Genomic DNA, 22,825 nt, shown 5'->3' with positions numbered 1-22,825 from the left:
CAGCACCGTGCTGGTGCGTGTAGAGGGTTTCTCTATACTAAAGATAATATTAGACTGAATTTTATTTTATGATTTTTATTTAAAGGATGCGACTTGCTTTTCTTTCTTGTACACTTCTCAACGGCTATGTACAGACTGTTCTAGTCTAGTGACCACTACTTGTTAGCGTGGTTCCCTAGCCTTCTAGTAACTTTAGAGGGTGCGACCTTCGGTCGTACCGCTACATTACTCCCTTCGGAGCATTTTTTTTATTACATAAAATGCGAAACTTAAAATTATAGATATTTACAAGTATATAAAAATATAAAAATATATAAAGATATATAAAAATATTGCACTATCTCTATCCTACTTAATAAGTTTTAATTGGTACATACGAATTGGTATTGCAATCTTTTTCGACGAACGCTGGTTTTAGTCTTTCTATAGATACACTGATATGTTTTCCTTTATAGTTAATTTTGAAAATATTATCTGTAATTCTTTGTATAATTTCGTATGGACCTTCGTAAGGCGCTTCTAATGGTTTTTTACAGCGTCGACCCTTAAAAATATGTGCGTACATGTATACAACCTATCCTGAATAAAATGTTTCTTTTTGATATGGTGCGCTGTGGGTATCGGTCTGATTTGCCTTATATGTTGTCTTAATTTTTCTAAGAATATGTGTGGATCTTGTAATAGTTCTTCGCTGAGGAAAAATTCTCCTGGTAGTCTGATGTTTTCACCATATACCAATTCCGCAGCTGAAGCTTTTATATCTTCCTTTAGGAAGATTAATTAGATTAATTCTCTTCCTTCGACCAAATATCTGAAAAACTTTAAACTTTTATAGATAGCTAATAATTCCCTACCATACACACTATATCTAATTTGCGCTTTTTCTAGTTTCCTTGAGAAATATCCTAGTGGTTCCCATTTGTTATCGCAGAATTGTTCTAACACTGCTCCAATTGCGTTATCGGAAGCATCAGTCTTTAATTTTAATACTGCTTTCTCTTTTGGGTATGCCAATAACGTTGCTGTGGCAATTGCTTCTTTGGCTTTTTTAAAAGCTTCTTCCGCTGCTTGATTCCATTCTATCAGTCTTTTGTCGTGCTTCTTGGCACCTATCATATATTTGTTAAGTGGATCAAGCCATTCTGCAGCCTTTGGTAAGAACCTCCTATAAAAATTTACTACCCCAAGGAAACGTCGCATATCTGAAACAGTCTTTGATTTGGTATAGTTTTGTATAGCGTGGACTCGCTCATCCAACGGCGCTATACCCTTATTATCTATCTTATAACCTAAGTAGTTTACGCTATTTTGAAAAAAATTGCACTTTGAAATATTTATTGTTAGTCCATATTGCCTAAGTCTATCAAATATTACACGCAGATGTTTTTCATGGGATTCCTTATTTTTAGACGCTACAATTATATCATCTATGTAACAGGCACAGAAATCTAATTTGCTTAATACTATATTCATAAACCTTTGGAATGTTTGCGCCGCGTTACATAAACCGAAAGGCATCACTGTGTACTCGAACAAACCAAAAGGTGTAATTACCGCTGTTTTTTCTATATCTTCCTCAGCCAACGGAATTTGGTGATATGCTCTAGACAAATCTATTGTAGAAAATATATTACAGTCACGAAGTTGTTGCGTGACGTCGTGTACATGTGGAATGGGGTACCTGTCTGGTACCGTAACGCTATTTAATCGCCTATAATCTCCACATGGCCTCCATTCGCCATTTTTCTTTGGTACCATATGCAGAGGGCTCGCCCACTGACTCTTGGACGGGCGACAGATTCCTTCGTTGACTAGTTGCTGAAATTCGGCTTGTGCGATTCGTAGTTTTTCCGGATTTAGTCTTCTTGCTCTCTCTGCTATCGGAGGACCTTTTGTGATTATATAATGTTTCACCGTGTGGCTGATAGGTTTCCTTGAAGTTGGTTTAGTTAAATCTGCGTACTCCCTAAAAAATTCTAAATAAGGACTATTACAATTAATGGTCAAAATGGTTGGAACATCAATATTTACTAATTCTGCTTTCCTAGAAAGCAATGTATTGCCGTCCAACAATTTTTTGTTTCTTAAATCTGGTAGTAAATTATAAAAATGTAAGAAATCGGCGCCTATTATTGCCTTAGAAACATTCGCTATAATGAATCTCCATGAAAAATCTCGACGAAGTCCAAGATTTAAGTTTAAAGGTTTTTTTTCCGAATGTCTCTATTTCTGCACCATTTGCCGCATATAACTTACACGTATTGTCTTTGGTTTCATTTAACGAAGTACGTGGAATCACTGAGACGTCTGCACCAGTGTCTATTAGAAAACATGCTCCTGTTTTCCTATCATTTACCATGAGGCGCAGGTTTTTCGTCGCGTCGTCAACCGCCTCTATTTGAGACACTTGCACTAGTTTTTCGAATGCTTTCTTTTATCCGGGCCTGTCCACTTGCACGGGGATCTGCACTTCCACGATCGTTCTGCGAATTTCCAGTGGTAGTAACATAGGCCGTCCTTGTTTCGGTGAGTGCTTGACGATCGGCTTCGACTTCGGGATCTTCCGCGAAAACTTCGGTACTTTCTTCTGCCGCGCATCAATTTTTCTATCTTCTCTGTTAGTTGCGCGATTTCCCGCCTCAATTCTGCTACCTCGCGATTTGTTATTGTTTGAGCGACACTTCGTATTGGCGCTTCTTCCGAAATTGCGGCCGTTTTCGGCTGACGCTCTCTCTCTAGGATCTTATCACCCATTAATAATCGCCTTAGCCGTTGTTCGTCGGATTTAGTTAGTCTGTGTATTAATGCTTCTTTTAAATGTGTGTACGTACATTGCTCGGGGGGAGATGTTAAGATGTCGTATACCTCTTTTACCAGCGTGGTATCCAAATTCCTTACCACCGCTGAAACCTTTACATCATCCGATTTAATGTTGTATGCCGCGAATTCCTTTTCCAAAATTACGAACCATAAATTTGGTTCCTCTTTCCAAAAAGCTGGAAGCGTTACATTTCTAAACTCACAGGCGTTGATTTCCTTTGTGTAAATATCGGCACGGTTCACGTCGGCTTCGCTGGTTGGTTGCGCCATTTTTTATTCTCTTTATTATTTTTTTTTATTTTAGTTTTTTGTATTATTTTTTTATTTTTTACGCGGACGTTCCCGGGTTTCGGCACCAATTTACTGTAGAGGGTTTCTCTATAGTAAAGATAATATTAGACTGAATTTTATTTTATGATTTTTATTTAAAGGATGCGACTTGCTTTTCTTTCTTGTACACTTCTCAACGGCTACGTACAGACTGTTCTAGTCTAGTGACCACTACTTGTTAGCGTGGTTCCCTAGCCTTCTAGTAACCTCAGAGGGCGCGACCTTCGGTCGTACCGCTACATGCGAGACGCCACAACTGTTTGTTTCTTTTTAACTGTTGGCGCCACTTGTTGTTATTGTTGACATTTTTGTAAGTCATTAACCCGGGAAATTTAAATTAACTCACACGTGTTCATGGTTATATATAAAAAAATTTTTTGTCTATTTATTTCTTGCGATAAAATACAATTGATATCATAAAAATGTTAACAAAAACAAAATTAAAAATTGTTTAAATTATTCAATTATTGACTATTTTATTAGAAATCTATTATAATATTTTTATATAAATAAACTGTCAATAATTGAAAATCTTTAAATTGATTTTAGATCATTTTAAAATAATAATATTAAAATATTGTCATTGATTAATTCTAAAAATAATTAATTTTTTTTATCAAATCTTTTCTTTGATCGAAATTACTTCAATTATTTATTCGCTTAAGAGACACATTTTATAATTTTGTTTCATGTTTAACCCTAGCTTTGAAAAGTTGATTTGGTCTTAGAATACCATATAAATTATTATGATGAGAATTATTAGATATCGCAATCTCATTAGAAGCATCACAATTATTGCTAGATAAGTCTGTTCCGTCATTATCTTTTTGTGCATATTTTCGTTGCTGTGTTCTATCAGAACTACAATTGTGACCTTCCTTTATAACAATTTGTAATTCAGAGTCTGTTTCCTCCTCATTATCTGCACTATCTACATCTCCTAAAAATAAGATAATATACATACAATATTAAATAGTTTTTAGTTAAACAAATACATATATATATGCAGATGATGTATATAAGATTACTAACCATCAGAACTGTAAGTAGAAGGTAAATAAAATCTAGATGGTTGTACTTTACTAGGACCACCACATCGTTCTTTATCTCTAAGCATATTAGTTGAATGATAATATTTAAATTCCCGAGGAAGTGTATAGCTTCTAGGTAATGATACTTGACTACCTTCCATGTCACTAATTTCACCTTCTTCGCTTTCATCTTTGGAACTCTCTCCTTTCCCATTCCGGCTTTTATATATTTTTAAATATAAATATAAAATTAAATTGACTGCATATCTTTAATATATTAATTATAATAACAACGATGAATAATACATAAATTACCTGTGATTAAGATGACTGGGAGGTGTCCAATGAGCACAATGTATGGGAAGACATCTAGGCGCTAATAAAATTTCTGGAACATTAGCTTTATCCCTTTGCGATACTTTCCATAAACTTGAGGAATGGGAATTAGAATGATATGGCGATACTGGTGGTGGTGGTAATAAACAATGCATTTTAACTGGTGGCCATGATGTTAATGCGACACCTTCATCTCCATCGGATACCAGCGAAGGTGATGTAAATAATATAGTGTTTGGAGAAGTATGCAACTTCTTACTTGGCGGTGGCTGTTGATTTAATACTGATGGAGAAGATGAAAATGTAGATGGAGATGCTGACAATGGTGGAAATAATTTTCCTTCTTTAATCTCTTCTTGTATAGCTTTAAGTTCACGAAGTTGTTGCTGTTTCTTCTGCCTTAATTTTTCTCGTATCAAATTTACACTTAACGAACTACCCGTCTCTGTTTCGATTGTATTTTTCTGTATATTTGAATTTTCGCTCTGTTTTGAAATAACGTTTTAATTATTATTTATCAATTATAATAAAATAAATTATTTAATGTTATTATTTTACCTGCAAGACGTTGGAAAAAGACGCAGCTTTTTTCCAAAATGGTATTATTTGTTGATGTCCATTGTTTCCATTAAGCCACTGTTTATTATCTTCACCTGCTGTAGTAGGACTTACAGTAGATGTAGATTGATCCTGTGGAGGTGGTGGAGGTACAAATGTAGTAGGCTTTTTCTTTTTACGATTTGGATTTACTACTGCTGCGTTAGAAAAGCGACAATTAAATACACCAGGTATACCACTGTTATTCAACTTTACTCTTCTCGTTGCTACATTTTTATTCATTTTTTTTTCCTTTACATGTTCTGTATTCCTTTCTTCTTGATTTTCCTATACATACAAGAGTAAAGAAAAAATAAAAATATATAAATTTAATTATATACTAATATAGTTACTCTATTAGTAAAAATACATGCATTTTGAATAAATTACAAACCTGGTTAGACATAATTGCAAGATTTGAAGTAGTCATTCTACCACCAACTTCATATGTTAATTTTCTTATATGAAAAAATCTGTAAACATAGATCAAGTGTTTTACACGATTAGAAATAAAATCTTGATATTATATTTTTAATCACAGTGATCATAGTGTTTGATACATGCGCATGAACTGCTTCAAGCAAAAACACAAAAATTTAGATTTATATGCATACAAAATATATATATATATATTTCTATAAAAAATGTGAAGATTATTTGGACGATCAACATACACATAAAACAAAAATGATTATCTATATGTACATGCATTATGAATAAAATAGTATGGATGGAGTTGATAAACAAAATTAGAAGCCATTTGGATAAGCAAGATCACAATTTTTTGATCTGTGATATGCAGGTAGATTCAGACGAGTGCAACAATTAATTATATGATAAGGATTTTCTATAATTTACATAGAGCACAAGTATTATAAATTAATTTCATCATTTAAAAAAAAAAAAAAAAGAATTACAATTAATTTTTTTTTGGACATAATTAATTGAAATAAATAAATAAAAAAAGGAACAAAAATAAAACAGCTAGAAAGCTAACGACAAATATAATAAAAAAGATATAAAATTATTCAAATTCGTCAATTATAAAACGTACATATAAATTACACAAGACTAGTTTTTTTTTTTTTTTATCACAATTTATAAAGTAATAAATACTTTGCTCAAATATTCAGTGTCCTTTGCACATTCAACTTGTACCCATCCAAACCAAGAAAGAGTTATATCTAGAAAAAAGTAAAGAGAGTCTTAAACTCTATAGAAATCATGGAACAAAAAAATAGACCATGTATTGTTTCATGATAAAGTTAGTTTTTATCTTAGTTCTATAATTTTATAAAAGTAAATGAAGAAAAGGTATAAAGGATAATAATAAATGCTTACCTATAATACATTGCCATGAAGAACATACCACTAAAAAATAATGCTACAAGCGTAAGTATTAAATTTACTGGATTTGGTTGATGGAGATGAAGATCACTTCTATTTATGCCTACAGCCCATACTCCAGTAAGTAAACTGTTTTCCAATAACATTACTGTATAAAATATTACCTATGCAAACATTTAGTTTTTAAAAGACATATTTCTTGTTTTTTATATATAAAAAAGAAATAAAAATATGTTGAATACTTTAACTCACCATTTTTTGGCGATGATTGGTCTCATGTAGATTAACATATGCAAATATATAAATAAATGCCAACATAGAGGCTAGAATACTTTTTCTCGTCATTGGGAGACGCTCACCTACATGGAAGAGTCCATCAGGTGTGAGCAATAACCACATTAACATAGTAAGCCAATGAAGTGCCATTACAATTAATAGCCATTGTCCACCATAAAGCGATGCATATACAACTAATGCTCCAACTCTAGCACTTACTGTTCCAAGGCGCCAAAATAATTGAGCTAATACACCCAACCATGTAAGTACCAAACGTTCTATATTGCGCAGACGTGCTGCACTTTTACTAAAACTAGCTACCGCCCAACAAACATTCCATAAAGATAGTCCAGCTGACACTGCTGTTAATTTAGTTAACTGTTCACTGTCATTCACTTCACCACTTTTTAGTTTTTCATTTTCTATACCTAAGTTGTCATTAATTCCAATAGATAATAAATATAGTTGTAATAGTAACATGGGTGCAGCTTCGCAGAATGCATGTACAAGACGCAATACACACAACTCTCGCACCTAAATAAATTTAAATGTGATGTAAAAATATGAAACAACTGTATCACTGAATATCATAATAATTTATTAATTATAATTTACCTCGTGTTTAACGTAAGCTAAATCAACTGGAATAAACAATTTACAATATCTCCAAAGTACTCCGGCTTGTGTTGTATGAAGAAATAATACACAACCGAAAGTCCAATTACTAGTCTTTTTGCAGGGACTTACGTTACTATCTCTGGTTGTATCGTTATCTATTAATTTACCTCTTACACCCCATAAATACCAACGTATGCTAACTATCTGTAAATAAATAACATAATCAGACATATAACATGATAATGTAAAAGAATATTTTGTTTTTATATAATATTATTTAAATTAATTTATATACCTGGCACGCAAGCAAAGAAGTTGTTATAAAAGTAATACTTAAAGGGAAAACGGTAGGTGGTCCTACCGAATGATGAGCGAGTGTATAAACCATTGCAAAATCAAAAACGATGTCACAAAAATATGATACAAGGGAAATTATATTAAACAAAACATCACATAGTGATAAAAATTCGTTTTGCTGTTGCCTATGCTGGGCCATAATGGTTTTGTGACACCCATTTGGATAATTCCTTTAGCATTTCCCCTTTTCATTAACTTTCTTCGTTTATCTAAAACATAAAAATATATGTTTAAAATTCAACTTTCAATAACTCATGTCAATAATTATTATAATAAGTATAATTGTATACCTAATTGAAATTAGAACACACATTGTTTTATAGGTTAGATAAAAGTCTTTTTTTACAGTTAGTTTAACTCAAACGTTTCTACAAATTCAATCTTACAGATAATAATCATTAATTAAATTAAAGATATTTATTTATTTTAATAAATAATACATTTACAAGAATTCACAGTACACATGACTTTAAAAAAAAAAAAATTATAATGCAACCTATTAATCCAGAAATGAAACAATAAATAAACTAAAAATATTTTCTTTTAAAATACACCATAAGTAAATTGCAATTACTGGACATAGGACACATCAAAAATTAAATGCTCCGAATTGATGTACTGTCAAAATTGATAACACGTTGCTATAGGAACGTTATTAACAATATAAACGAAATGGTATCTAACAAATTCATTTCATAACCTATCAAGAATACAAGTTACATTAAATTAATAAAAGAAAAATGAAAGAACTTGTTTAAAGAAACGATATAAATGTTAATAAGCGTTACTAACTCACCGCATTCTTTACGTATTATTGATGAATAATGAAAGAAAAAAAAAAGAAGGTTTAAAGCTACGTGTGACTGCGTTGGCGGACCTGACTTGACTAGATGACGTCATAAATTCCTCCAGAAACATTCAAGTTGCAATCTTCGACGATGTCACCAACGATTGAATGCATTATTATTTCATTTAGTGGTGAACATATATCAGCTGATTAATGAAGTAACATGTTTGAAAATTGACATATAGATTTTAATGAATAATAATTATTGTTAAATATTATTTCTGTTTAATCAAAATGTCGAATGAAATGGATATTATCGATAACGAAGTACAATTACCTCAAGATCTTGGTGATGATGTTGTACAAGAAGTACTTAAAACTGGTATGGATCTACGCCAATATTCTGAACAAATTGAAGAAGAATTAAAAGAGGTCGAAAATAAATCTATACAAGATTATATCAAGGAGAGTCAGAATATAGCGAATTTACATGATCAAATTACTGCATGTGATAACATTCTGGAGGTTACATTTAATGCTATTTTATTATGTAAATATTTGTTTTGTTGTATCCTTATTTAATGTAAATCTTATTTATTTCTATGTTTTCTTTTATAGGAAATGGAGTCAATGCTTATGTGCTTTCAAAAAGATCTTGGAAGTATCAGTTCAGAAATAATTTCATTACAAAGAAAGTCTGTCGCTATGAGCCAACAATTATCAAATCGACAAGCAATACGAGGACCTTTAAGTCAATTCATCGAAGATATGACCGTCTCTGAAGCTCTTATAAGGTAAATAAATATTATACTTTAATACCTTATTATTAAAAATATACACAATTATAATTAAAAGTTTTTAATAATCTTGTTTTATTTTAGTGGAATTATGGACTGTTCTGTGATGGACAAAGAATTTTTAGCACAGTTACAAATATTGAACTATAAAATTAATTTTGTGAGGGAACAAAGCACAAAGGCAAAATCTTGTATAGATGTACAAGATATATTGGAAAAATTAAAAGTCAAAGCTATGACAAAAATCAGACATTACTTGTTAGAACAAATTTATAAGTTTAGAAAACCAATGGCAAATTATCAAATATTACAAAATAGTATGCTGAAGTATAAGTTTTTTTATGAATTTATTTTAGTTAATAAAGATGATGTGGCCGAAGAAATTTGTGAAGAATATGTAGATACTATGAGTAAAATATATTGTTCATATTTTAAAGCGTATTCGTCTAAATTAATGAAATTACAGGTAAGAAAATTTTGATTTTAAAAATAAAATTAAATAACACTTATTGTGTTTCTTTTTTTTCAGTTCGAAGAAAAACCAACTAAAGATGATTTAATGGGAATCGAAGATACAGCAAGGCATAGTTTATTTCACAAATCTACATTGAAACATAGAGGAACTGTTTTTTCTATAAACACTAGAGATGCAGTTCTTACTACAGAATTAGAAGCTTCTATTATTGTTCCACTTACAGCTTCTAATATTAGGGTTGGTTTTAGATTTATTTTATATACAATTTTTAATATAAATAAATATAATTTATTTTTAATTTTCAGTATCACTACGAAGCTTTATTCAGAAGTGAACAGTATGCAGTTGTCGATAATGCTTGTAGAGAATATTTATTTTTAACTGAATTTTTTAAAGTTAATGGTAATGAAGCTATGAGAATTTTTAATAAGGTAAATTAATTTTTTATAACGACGAATTCTTGTATATGATTAGGCATACAATTGACAATGATTTGTAACTACTTGTTGCTTTATATTTACAGGTCATGGAGAAGACATTAAATCTTGTGTCGAAGAATCTGCAATCATTTGTAGATGATTGTTATGATACGATAGCATTATTTTTATGTTTAAATTTGGTAATGCGTTATCAATTAACGTGTCACAAAAGAGCAGTTCCAGCGTTAGATAAATATTGGGATCATTTGACAAAAATTATATGGCCAAGGTAATTAATTGCATTCCATTATAATTATTTTTAACAATAATACGAAATTTTATATATTTTCAGATTTGAGTACATTTTTCAATTGAATATTCAAAGTATAAGAGATTGTGATCCATCAAAATTTAATAAAGAGACTGGCCCACATTATGTAAGTTAATGTTAAATAGAGAAATGACTGTTTAATCAAAAAAGTAGATAAATTAAGATAATATTATTTTAGATAACAAGAAGGTATGCTGAATTTAGTGCAGCAATGGTCAGTATAGTCGAGGGATTTCCTTGTGAAGGTGTAACACAATTATTGGCAGAACTTAGAGAAGCTGTTCAATGTTTCTTATTAAGAATGGCATCTATTTTTCCAAGCAGAATTAATCAATTAATCTTTCTTATCAATAACTATGATTTAGTGTTGAGTGTTCTTATAGTAAGAAAAACAAACATTTATTTTTGATATTTTAATATTATTTGGATAATAATTTAAATACATATTTTCTTTATTTTTTTTTTTAGGAAAGGACACGAGATAATTCTAAAGAAGCAGAAAGCTTTCGAGAACAATTAAATGCACGTTCTTCAGAATATGTCGAAGCAGTATTAAATCAATATTTCGATGGTATCATTCAATTAATTAAGGAATCAGAAAATTTTATAGAAAAAAATCAAGATGAAGATTTAAAAAGACAAGAAGGTAAAGCATTAGCTCTTGTACAATATTTTACAGATACCTGGCAACGTTCTTTAAAAAATATCAACGACGAGATATTAAAATCATTTCCAAATCTAGTCATCGGAAATGCATTAGTTCAACGTGCAATGACTCAATTAGTGCAATATTATAATAGATTTCATAAAATATTACCACCAAATGCTCGAACGAAACTTACCAACATACATCACATAATGGTTGAAGTTAAGAAATATAAAACAAATTATTAGATCTGCAATAAATTTATGTATTGATAAGTGTCAATCATAAATGATTCGTGTGTTGTATTTCACTGTCAATAAGAAATGTATAAATTTAATGAAAAAAGGTTCTGTACATTTATTTATAAAATAATAATCTTATATCAATACATTTTTATGATATATGCACAAACATGCGTTATATCTATCGATTATATATTTATATAGAATAATATGTATATATAATTATAATAAGTGCCTAAAATATTGAATAATTTATGATCATGATCAATATTTATTTTTAATATAAATTAAATTTTTATTCCAAAATGATCGATACAATTATCGTATATTTTCGTTAGATAAATACCTGTTTTTATTACCTGCTTAAATATTTTACTTTAATACTTTTACTTTTTCAAATAAAAGGCACCGTGTTAAAAGGTGAATTGTTTTTAATTCACCCCTGATAATATACTACATTTTATACGTACGCGTAAAGACAATGATCCTGATAATAGGCTACATTTGTTACACGCGAGATATCAAATGTTGATAAATGGCAAGAAATTGTTTTTCATTCTGATTGAAATTTCTTTTAAAGAGAATTGATGAACTAGTCTATACATACCATGATTTACTTCAAATCCTTATTTTCTTTTCTTTTTTTTTTTTATATACAAAACATATTAATATTATCGATATTTTCAAACGTTTCATTTGAAATGAAAGAATATATTTACAAGACTCCATCGATGGCGTGCAAAACTCCATTTGTAGCCGGTACATTGTGCGTCACTACATTTATTTCGTTTACTCGTACTCGACCTATTATTTAAATATTATTATAAAACAGTTTACAGAATATATTTATGTATATTATAATATTATTATAATTTATATAACAGTTACCTCCATTTTTGTGAATATGAACTGGTGATTGAACACGCAATGTATCTTTTTGAAGATAATACCTCATACCAGCTGTATATAAAGTAGTAGGTATGATATGTCTTGAAATGATAGCTTTTGCAGCAACTGGACCATCTTCTTCTGTCCAAACAGGCGTTCCATTTTTCGAAGCGGCAGAAGTAAAAGCAGAATCCGTAGGTGCGAAAACCGTAAATGTTTTTGGACCTAAAAAGATTTTTTATATTGATCAAACAATGATACTAATAATTAATTAAGATTAAATTGATTAGTTGATTTACCTGAAAGCGTAGTATCTAATCCAGAAGTGTATAACATTTTAAGGAAAGTTGTAAATCTCCTTTCACGATCGGCTTGTAAAGTTTGAACCAAATCACCAACAGGAAGTGGAAACATAACTCTATCAATTGCATGAGCTATACCTTGAGGAATCTCAATATCACGTTTATTCGGTGCCACTTTGGCTCCATTAATAGTAGTTACCTGCTTGCGTTGATGTAAAAGATATAAAATAACAAGGATTTTTATATTCTTATATACATTCATTTTAAATCAATGAATAATTTAATATATCACAATGACTAGTCGTTTTAAAAAAAGCATCGTTTATGATGTAAATATTATTAAATACCTTTACATCATTCCATTCATGATCGTGCATTGCATATTCATTTACTCTCAATTGGGTTCCAGCAAGGCTTACACCAGTCATTTCATCTTGCAAAGAATCGATCCTGAAAGCTCCAGGTATAACGTGATGAAGAAGAAGCTGAATTTAAAAGTAAATATAACGTAGAAAAATGATTCTTTTACTTCGTTATCAATATTACATTAATTAATTCATTCATACCCCGCTCAACAGTCTTGGATTATCACGGAACTTTTGTTCGGCTTTTTCTGGTCCACCAAGTTGAACTAACAATGTTCTGAATGCTTTATCCGTTGGTACGAATATTGTATATGGACCTATACAAATAATTGAAAGGTATGTAAATGTGAAAACAATTATTTATAAATTATAATCCTCTAATTTAATCTCAACCAACCAGTTTCGTTCAAAACAGTATCTAATCCAGATTGTCTTAAATATTTGGCTATTGCAAAGAGTCCTTCTTTTCTTAACAACGTGGTAAGACTTTCGTGAATTTGATTTTTATTAACGTATGATTCGATAGGTGATATCGTAGTCCTTTCAATATCATCCTGATAAATAGGATTTTTGCTATAACTACTAACAGGTGATCGTGTAGTAGTAGTTATTATTGATCTTGATGTTGGTGAAGTTTCAGAATGCTGTCTAGGAGTAAAATGAGAAGAAAAAAGTTGATGACGATGAGAAAGTAGTGCTAATAACGGGTGAATATGTCGTAATGATTTCGTTAACTGGTGCCATAGTTGGAACAAAATGACTTTTAGTTCCTATAGGCGTTCTTGTTGTTGTTGCTTGTACATTGTGACTTTTCGATTTCAAATTTATGTCTGTTGCACCAACGGTGTTGTAGACATGACTGCTTAAACTGGATGCAGATGTAACATAATTGTCTCCGGTTGAGGCCGAGTTTGAAGATACCGTGACGTAAGGGTAGTACTCAGATGTTGCTTTACTGTAAATGTTTATATAATTTAACTAAAGAGAAATCTCTTACTAAGACTTAAACGACAAAAAAACGATTTTATCACGTAACATTAATCTGACACTAATTCAATTTAGAATGCATCTGCTGGACAATGTGTTATTTTAAATATATTATTGATTTTAAAATATTTTTTTTACCTAGTAAACCTAGTAGAAGATGGAGTTGTAAACCTTGCTGTAGTAGACCTAGATGTAGTAGGTACAATATTAACAGTTCGTGACGATGGTGATGATATTTTGGTCGATACAAAATCAGCAATTTCTTCATTGGCTTCCTCTTCAGACGTAGTTTTTGTTGGATTCGAAGAACTCGGTGGCAATTTTAATTCACCTTTTTTAATCTTTTCTACGATTGATTCTACATCAGTTCCTTCCTTATCCGTATTACCTTTGACACCTTGAACCTTATAACTACCGTCAGGTTGTTCCTCTAGAACCACAAATGTCACCTTTTTAGCTGGCAAATTTTGAATAGGTGCTTTACCAATTTCTTCCAATTTTCCATCACTCTTTTGTCGAATTATTTTAAAATCAGCACCAGGTGGAAGAACACCTTTTGTTAATTCCTCGAAAATCACCTTAGGTGGTTTGATGGTTGTCGTAGAAGATAAGATTTGTGCTGCTGTTCGAAGAGAAGTAGAACTGTCAGTAGGTACAATCGAGGACAAACCATTGGGTGCGTGTATTACTTGAAGCTTTTTTCCATTTGGTAAAACCAAATCTCTAGTAGTAACGTTTCTAATATCATCATTATCACCTGTTTCGGCTAATGCCGATTTCAATTGTTTAAGCAATAATTCTCTCTCTAAAGATTCCGAAGATTCGTTGAGTTTGCTTTTAGAAGTAGTTTGTTTCGTTGGTGGTTCAGTTTGATAAATTATTTTGATTTCAGGTCTAGGTATGCCCTGTTTTATTGCTTGTCTTCTTTGTTCTTCAATGAAAGAAGATAAATTTTCAGGAATGGTGGACGATTCTTCTCGAATAGTCTCTTGGGGTGTTGGTTTAATGGTAACCAATGGTCTTACTGTTGCTGGTATGCTAGTGGTAGTCGTGGAATATTTTTTTTGATGATTAGCTATTGCTTTTAAGAAAAGTTCAGTTTCCGATGTTGTAATTTTTCTAGCAGATTGAGACGTTAAAAGAACCGGTGCACTGGTTGTACTAATGAATGGAATTGCTGTTGTCGATGGTGACGAGGATGATAATGGTGGAGGTGGTGGTGACGGAGTCGTCGAGGTTAATTGACGGAGTTGTTGCAATTTCAATAATTCTTGTCTCCTTTTCAATTCCTGTTGTTCCAAGAGCAATTGTTGCCTTTGTTTTTGTAATTCTTCCAATTCTCGTTGTTTCTCCAAATACGATTGCAATTGTACCGTGTGTTGTTCACTGAATAATGGTTGAGAAAGATCCTGTTGAAGATTTTGTATATTGTTAGGTAAATTTTGATATTGACTGTTATACTGTTGCGATTGAAATTGTGGTTGTTGTTGTTTGTTAGCTTGTTGATAATATTGCGTCTGAGCAACGTTAAATCCATTAGAGCCCAATTGTTGAGCGATTTTTTGTTGTTGCTGTTGTAACAATTGTTGCACTTGTTGTTGCTGTTGAATGAGTTGTTGAATTTGTTGTTGTTTCGTCCTGTCAATTTTATATTTCGCTAAGGACGCATAAGGACCATTAGATTGTGAATTGTCTTGACCTGGTCGATGAAATCGTTGTTGATGTTGTTGAACATCGCTCAGAATCTGGACTTGCTGAGAAGCCGAGAGTCGAGGACGTGAATCGAGTGGATTCTGTAATGAAATATTGTCTCGTATGATGAAATACGCAAGGACAATAGGATTTTATCATTTAAAGACATCGTTCAATTGATATCGTTTGATACGATCATAGATCTAAATCGAAAAAATGGTTTTTTTAATGAGAACGTTTTCCTTGATGACAAATCAGACATCATTCATTAACTTCCGCCGATGCTCAGACCTCTCACTTTCACATAACAAGCCAGCCGTGTTGACTGCGTACTCGTAAATCCACTTAAGGTATTCTGGCGCAATAACTCGAAGATAGACTGATCAATAAAAACCATGGAATCCATCAGAACGGGATACGAGTTTTACGAGATCTAGTTACCAAGAATGTTACTGACCAACGATCAAACAAAATATCCACTTTGTTTTTATATTGAATCACTTGAGAATAACATTTAATTATTACTTACGATTAAACTTTCGAACGTGTAATGATTATGTGTATCGTATTGAATATCAATGAGATTTTCAATCAAATCAATTCAACATATCATTGAGATGAAATGTATCTATTGCATATTCATATTTAATACTCGTAATTATGTTAGATTAAAAAATAAAAATAAAATGAACTTGTTGTACATAATATTACATATTAATAAAATATTTTGATCAACTTGTTTTCTAAGAATAAATAAATAGGAATTTACAGAAACGTATAATTGTAAATGTCGTCGAAGAAAGTCAATGATCGGATCAATCGTTAAATATCAATTCAATGTGCCCTCTTTCACGCGAATTGATAATTCGTTTTCTTCGGGGTTAATGTCCAATAGAAATTTCTCTTGAAATGTTTTACAAGCAGCCTTCGGAATCAATCGGTGTCTCCTTCACCTTATTGCCTAGAATCGGTAAGAGAAACTTCTCATCCGGAGGAGGTCATCCAACAGACTACCACTTTCCGTTTCGTTGTCGTTAACCCTGGAATAACTGAGGAGTTCCTCTTTAAAAAAGGAATTCTTCTCTTGATGAGGAAGCTAATTTCTCGTTAACGGAATAATTCAATATGAAAAAAAAAAACAAGTGGATTTTTTGTTGTTTTAGTTTAACACTCGATGAAGGAAGAAAAATGAAATAAAGGAAATAATCATAAATGGTTAGAAACTTTCTTCGTCATGGATCATTTGATATTATCTTCTCTTTTTACACTTTTGCATTTTTATTACACGCTGTCGTATACTCGCGTGATAATAATTTCATTTTCTCAATGATTTTAAATAAACTGTATTATTTTATTTTATTTTATTTTTCTATAAATGAAGAAATTTCTCAACGTTTTCTTTTTAATATATTTTTTTTTCACACCAAGTACCACGATACGGATAGTAATTATTATTTATAAGTGTGTTACGTTTTGATAACATAACTGTATTAATCAATAATGCATAAGTACTACTACAGATACATAATTCGACATTTCTTCCTTCTACTATTAAACGCGTTTAATTATAAGAAAGGTGAAAGTTATGCTTGATGGTGAATTAATATACAAGAGGCAATATAAAAAATAAAATATATTCTCTGTATGAGAACGTCTATCATTTCACTTTCATAAATATTTAAAAGATTACGCTTATATTTATTTGTAGAGAATATTGAAAGTTGAATAGTAAAAAAAAAAAAAAATTATCTCTCAAACGTTTAACGTTTCTTTTGTTTTACACAAATAATATTAACATAATATTTATAATGATACGATTCTAATGAAATTTCTTTCTTCTCAATAAAAAAAAAAAAAAACTTATGGGAAATGTTCCCTCTTCTTTTTTTATAGTATATAAAAAAATATATATATATTTCTTCGATTTTACCAGACTTTGAATAATTCTACGATTAATACAAAAACTAATTATGAAGTTTAATTACTCGCGTTAGGATAGGTCGAAAAGAAAGTGAAACGATGTAGTAATAACGTCTGCTGTTCAAAGTAACGTTGCGCATACATACGTGATCTTCGAAGTAGTTTTAAAGATCATACTTCGAACACTTTCTTTTCTTTTTTTTTCTTTTTTTTTTCTATAACTAATCTCATTGCTAGTCAATAAAAGAAATTTTTACAAACGCGAGTACGACAAAATATAAAATGATTAATAACATAAATAATCCGATTTTAATTTGATATAATAAAAGATTAAATATAATATGACTTTTGTGTACTATAAAAGATTATATTTAAACAGTTCACGAAGATTGGGGTCTTATGTTGAAAATGCATTACACCATTTATAATAGTTCCTCGTTACATCTTTTTCGTAATACTTTTTGACGCTAAAATCTTACCAACATTAACGTGAAATTAGAATTAGTCGTACTTTATCGCATTACTCGGTGACGATTAATTACGAAATTACAAGTTAGATAACATTAGATAATTTTAATCGATTCGATATAATCTTATAATTGATAATAAAAAATAAAAAACAATTAAAAGAAAAATAAAAAGAAAAACTATTGAATAAAATCAAAAGAAAAGAAATCATAAGTTAAATGACCACTGGCATTACTTTCGTATTGTCGACCTTGACAGTAATTAAATGACCATTATATACACCGTGTAAAAATAATATGATATAACGACAATTTGCTCGAAATAATATAATAAGTTTTTTTTCGAGATCTCATCCGACCCTGGACATAGTTGTTCGCGACGAAGGTTTCTGGAGAAAGTGAGAGAGCACGTAGCATCCTTCACCTTCACCCATTGTACCGTTTATTTGCCTTGGGTCTAACCCGGTTGCTACTGAACAAAGAGAGGCTGATTTTCGGAGGAATCATTTCTTCTTTCTCTTTCTCTTTCTCTTTCTCTTTCTTTCTTCCTTTTCTTTTTTTTTTTTTTATGAAGTGAAATTTCTTAAGCCGATAGTAATCACGTTTTATGAAACGACATGAAGAAAAGAACCATTTAAGTTGTAAGAAAAAGAGAGAGTAAGATAAAACTCAAAGTATGTTTGATATACATTAAATAATGATTATCAAAATGATTAATGAACCTAAACTTAATTCAAGAAATTCAATGTTTAAATTATATTATATATTTTATTTTAACATTCGAGCACAGTGATGATTTCAAAATGGTAAAATATTCATCTAAAAAAATATCTAATCAAAATTATTTAATATTCAAAGTATATTAATAGGTATGAAAAGTTTAAATCAATATAAATGTGTTTAAATAATCATAAATATAAATAGAGTGCATGAGAATACTAAAAATATATTAAATAATTATTAATTAATTAAAAGAAATGTATATTAATATTTAAAAGCACGTAATATATGTTCGGAGTACAGTCCTTCTCGAAATTCACCTTCAAACTACACGTTATCCTTTATCAAAATAGTTCTATTCAATGTTGTTAAAATGACTGTCCGAATGTTACGCATGCGTGCAACGGTAATAATATTCCTAATAAAGAGAATATAAAATTATAATAATAACAGATCATATACTTATATTATTTAACAATGATTTTAATTCATTATTGTACTCTACTTACATTACAACAAAATTTGACACTCGTAGTCATCACTGCGTATGAGCGTCAAAATAATTACATTAGAATGCAAAAAATGTCAAAATTAGAACGTTATAATCTTAAATACTCTTTATTAGAATTATTATTACCGTTGCACACATGCGTAATGTTCGGAAAGTCATATAAACAATATTTAATATAAGAATTTTAACAGAGGACAACCTGTCAGTCTGAAGGTGAATTTCGAGGATGACGGTACTCCGATCATATACTTGGTGTTTTTAAACAACTATACACATTTCTTTCGATTAATTAACAATTATTTGAACACTCTAATACACTCTACTTACATTACAGCAAAATTTGACTCTCGTAGTCATCACTGTGCATGAGCGTCAAAATAATTACATTAGAATACAAAAAATACTAAAATATGAACGTTATAATCTTAAATTCTATTAATTAAGAATATTATTATCATTCCACATATGCATAACATTCGGAAAGTCATCTAAACAACATTTTATAAAACTGTTTTGATAGATGACAACGTGCCAGTCTGAAAGTGAATTTCGAAGAGGACGGTACTCCGATCATATACTTGGTGTTTTCTGGTAATATTACACATTCTTTTCGATTAATTAACAATTATTTATATTTATATAAGATTTTTAACGGATATTAACTGTATATATGTATCAATTGATTATTTTCACACGTGATGTTACCAGTTTCACTTTTATCGCAGAAATACATGGAAATCAAGCAGATTGTTTATTGAAATTTTTGTTTATTTTTTTGTTTATAAAAAATCTAAATCACATATGGCTATTTTGCATATAATAATTCCTAGAAAACTTTTATAAGTAACTTTCTACTTAGATTTTTGAGGACAATTTAGAAAGTCAGTTGTTTTATTATCGCTTGTCTCTTTTAACCTAACGCACTTTTTCTTCTTTCAAATTTAATTTCGTAAAATTTAAGAGAAAAATAAAAAAAGCAAAAGATAGAGATAGATAGAAATGATCTAATTGGTTAATTAGTTTAAACATTAGCATTTATCTAGCACATTGAGATTTAATTTATAATTTAAACGAGGTAGAGACTCAAGGATGATATAGAATTTTCTAAATTCTAATTTTATTCCGGATACGCTCTGAATGAAGTAATAAAATCCTTAATGGTAAATACAAAGCAAATAAAAAGGAACCTAGAACGTTAAATGGTAAAAAGAAAAAAGAAAAAGAAGAAAAGAAGAAAAGAAGAAAAGAAGAAAAGAAGAAAAAACAAACAACACGAGAAAAGTTAGTTTCCACGTTTTCATTTGAACTCTATATGGCGAATAATGAAGAAGACGATTTCTAATGCATACCGTATGTTTTATTACGAAACGGTATTAAAGTATCCCAACCAACAACTCACATAATTAAGGTCGATCAAATACGTGGTAGTACTACTTGCAATGATTCACTTACTGTTACTACTGAAATTAATATTTCTTACTTCACTTCTTTTTATCTTTTTTTAAAAATGACTCCTTCATACGCGAATAATTTATTACATATAATACCATTTTTATTTTTCACTTATCATAGTTTAATCTTACGGTAACAAATTTAAACAAGTTCTAAGAAAAATGAAAGCCGTCTTCGCTTTTACTTGAAGATCCTGATATAGGTATGCGTGATTTAACGTAAGTAGGCTTCGTTAACCGTTTCCTTCGATTTCTTCCTAAATGATGTTATTTAATGTAAAATAAAAAATAGAAAGAAAAAAGAGAAAAGTTATTCCGTATCGATGTAATGATCTCTGCAAAACTTGTAAATGATGTAAGATATTCGTAACATTAAGAATAAATGAATATTAAATATTTGTACAAAATTATCATTGATAACTTTATATAGGAAAGCATTTGTTATGAATAATAAATGATACAACGTGTACTTTTGTTTAAACATCTAGGAAGAAAAGAGAAGAGCGGAAGTTGTATCGATTGGATGGTCTCGATACTTCCGTTGACTAACACGGAATACTTTTCTCATTGAACACGTTAACTCATAGATATATATATTTTTTTCTTTTCTTTCTTTCTTTTTTTTTTTTTTCTAAATACGAGAGTGAAAGGAAATTGTAATCCATGTATGTATTGTGTACCCGATTTAGATATTATGTCAAATTATGCTACGTTTCGAAACTAGAATAATTGTAATACTTATTATAAGTGAGTAAGATTGTTATAATACAAAATGAAATCTAAACTTCATAGAATTCAGAATTTTAAATAATCAATTATTCTTAATTAATAATTATCAATTTATTTAGAAATAATATATATAAAAGTTTAATTTACGCAAGATTAATATTGACTTATTAAATTTAAAATATTTAATTTAATAAATCAATTAATGATCTTTCATTCATTTTGCATTTTTAATTATACATTATATGGTTATATTATGATGTGGATAATAACGGGAAGTAAGTATTGCGATCAACGACGCAATGAAATAAAATTAAAGTAACATACGAAAGTAGCCCGAAGCTGTGTTGTTCACCCACTAAACGAGTAACTTTTGATCCCTTTCTACTTGAAATCTTTCTCTCTCTTTCTCTTTTTATCTTATTTACTATATTTATCTTTGCCTTTCTCAATATCTGTACATATTTCCTACTTCACAGCATCTCCTTGTAATTGCTAGATTTCTCTTTGACACTATGTTAACACTATGCTAACATTATTAACATAAAAGTATATTGATGACAAACTTTTGATCAATCATATTTATATTTTTTAAATACAGTATTAAAAAACTAATAAAGGAAATGTTTCAGTTTTTTTTTTTTTTTTTTTAAATCGAGGAAACATGGTCTATTAATCATGTGATATGTGAAAAAATGTTTCTTACTTCGGGGAAAAAATATCAAAGTAATAATCGGAATAACTAATGTAGTTTGTTAATAATTTACTAGCATTAATTTGAATGGTCTACCATATAATTATGTTTTATGGTTCAGTGATTGTAATACAAGTGTACCTATAGGTATAATTATCAGAAAACAATGGTACAAATTGTTATACCGTAATTCTTTTAGGGCAACTGAATCGTACCATAAACGATATCAAAGGATAAAAGTGTCCATCATTATATTGCCTTTCCTTTTAACTTTCTAAGTTGACAATTAGAACAATCATAATTAAGAGCCCTTTAAAATACGTTTGGTGTGAACTGCGAATAATATTTAACAATATATCGTTATTTATCATACAATATTTGAACTTGTACCTGTTGAAGATGACCAAAATCGGCACCAGGTAAAATCGCTGGATCGGCTTCAGCATTAACGAAGATGTTTAATCTAATTACAAATAGGGTCCACAAAATACACAATAGATTTGTTCTCTTCATCACGAAATATTAATTATCAATCGATTGTTTGAAAAATCACACTAGATGATATGAAAGAATGAAATTCACTATTCCAATTCTGTTTGTTTTTCGTGAAACTTTAAATTTACAAAAACGTTAAGTAGTTCCACTTTAATTTGTTCTTTTATCAATTGAATTATTAACCTTCGAACTTCTGCT

The 22,825-nt window shown here is 30.0% G+C and overlaps 3 protein-coding genes across 4 annotated transcripts; 1 reads left to right on the top strand and 2 right to left on the bottom strand.

Annotated features, from left to right (window-relative positions):
- Positions 1–3,101: 3,101 nt before the first annotated feature.
- LOC107069453 (uncharacterized) lies at positions 3,102–8,643 on the bottom strand. The gene is made up of 10 exons (XM_015326781.2): positions 8,509–8,643; positions 7,651–7,921; positions 7,353–7,559; positions 6,714–7,271; positions 6,456–6,625; positions 5,509–5,587; positions 5,076–5,402; positions 4,497–5,002; positions 4,183–4,400; positions 3,102–4,090 (listed from the first exon to the last, which is right to left on the bottom strand). The coding sequence occupies exons 2-10, from the start codon at positions 7,849–7,851 to the stop codon at positions 3,825–3,827; spliced, it is 2,532 nt and encodes an 843-aa protein (XP_015182267.1). The 5' UTR covers positions 7,852–7,921; positions 8,509–8,643; the 3' UTR covers positions 3,102–3,824.
- A 150-nt stretch (positions 8,644–8,793) lies between these two features.
- Positions 8,794–11,557, top strand: Vps52 (vacuolar protein sorting 52). Of its 2 annotated transcripts, none has more exons than XM_015326783.2 (9): positions 8,794–9,024; positions 9,118–9,293; positions 9,381–9,762; positions 9,826–10,008; positions 10,077–10,202; positions 10,295–10,479; positions 10,543–10,627; positions 10,700–10,903; positions 10,990–11,557. In XM_015326783.2, the coding sequence occupies exons 1-9, from the start codon at positions 8,794–8,796 to the stop codon at positions 11,413–11,415; spliced, it is 1,998 nt and encodes a 665-aa protein (XP_015182269.1). In that variant the 3' UTR covers positions 11,416–11,557. The 2 variants fall into 2 exon arrangements, with proteins under 2 accessions (XP_015182269.1, XP_015182270.1); XM_015326784.2 differs by having other exon boundaries at positions 8,855–9,049.
- A 385-nt stretch (positions 11,558–11,942) lies between these two features.
- Positions 11,943–22,645, bottom strand: LOC107069413 (uncharacterized). Its single transcript, XM_089179021.1, is given in 9 exon segments — positions 11,943–12,213; positions 12,298–12,522; positions 12,597–12,801; positions 12,947–13,084; positions 13,166–13,281; positions 13,362–13,627; positions 13,629–13,919; positions 14,090–15,744; positions 22,517–22,645. Coding segments are annotated over 9 exon segments (3,114 nt in total). The 3' UTR covers positions 11,943–12,124.
- Between the last annotated feature and the right edge of the window lie 180 nt (positions 22,646–22,825).

Source organism: Polistes dominula, unplaced genomic scaffold, assembly GCF_049000335.1.
Source record: "Polistes dominula isolate Pdom_NZ unplaced genomic scaffold, Pdom_raw_medaka contig_37, whole genome shotgun sequence".
Taxonomy (NCBI): domain Eukaryota; kingdom Metazoa; phylum Arthropoda; class Insecta; order Hymenoptera; family Vespidae; genus Polistes; species Polistes dominula.
This window is presented reverse-complemented; position numbering and strand designations above follow the sequence as displayed.

What these genes read in the sequence shown, in the direction of transcription:
- LOC107069453 (XM_015326781.2), bottom strand. Translation starts at nt 7,851, where the DNA reads ATGGCCCAGCATAGGCAACAGCAAAACGAATTTTTATCACTATGTGAT. An exon ending in TTCATGGCAATGTATTATAG is followed by an intron (nt 5,588 to 6,455) that starts GTAAGCATTTAT and finishes CTATGTTTACAG; the next exon opens with ATTTTTTCATATAAGAAAAT. An exon ending in TTCTACTTACAGTTCTGATG is followed by an intron (nt 4,091 to 4,182) that starts GTTAGTAATCTT and finishes TCTTATTTTTAG; the next exon opens with GAGATGTAGATAGTGCAGAT.
- Vps52 (XM_015326783.2), top strand. Translation starts at nt 8,794, where the DNA reads ATGTCGAATGAAATGGATATTATCGATAACGAAGTACAATTACCTCAA. An exon ending in GTCTCTGAAGCTCTTATAAG is followed by an intron (nt 9,294 to 9,380) that starts GTAAATAAATAT and finishes GTTTTATTTTAG; the next exon opens with TGGAATTATGGACTGTTCTG. An exon ending in TAGTGTTGAGTGTTCTTATA is followed by an intron (nt 10,904 to 10,989) that starts GTAAGAAAAACA and finishes TTTTTTTTTTAG; the next exon opens with GAAAGGACACGAGATAATTC.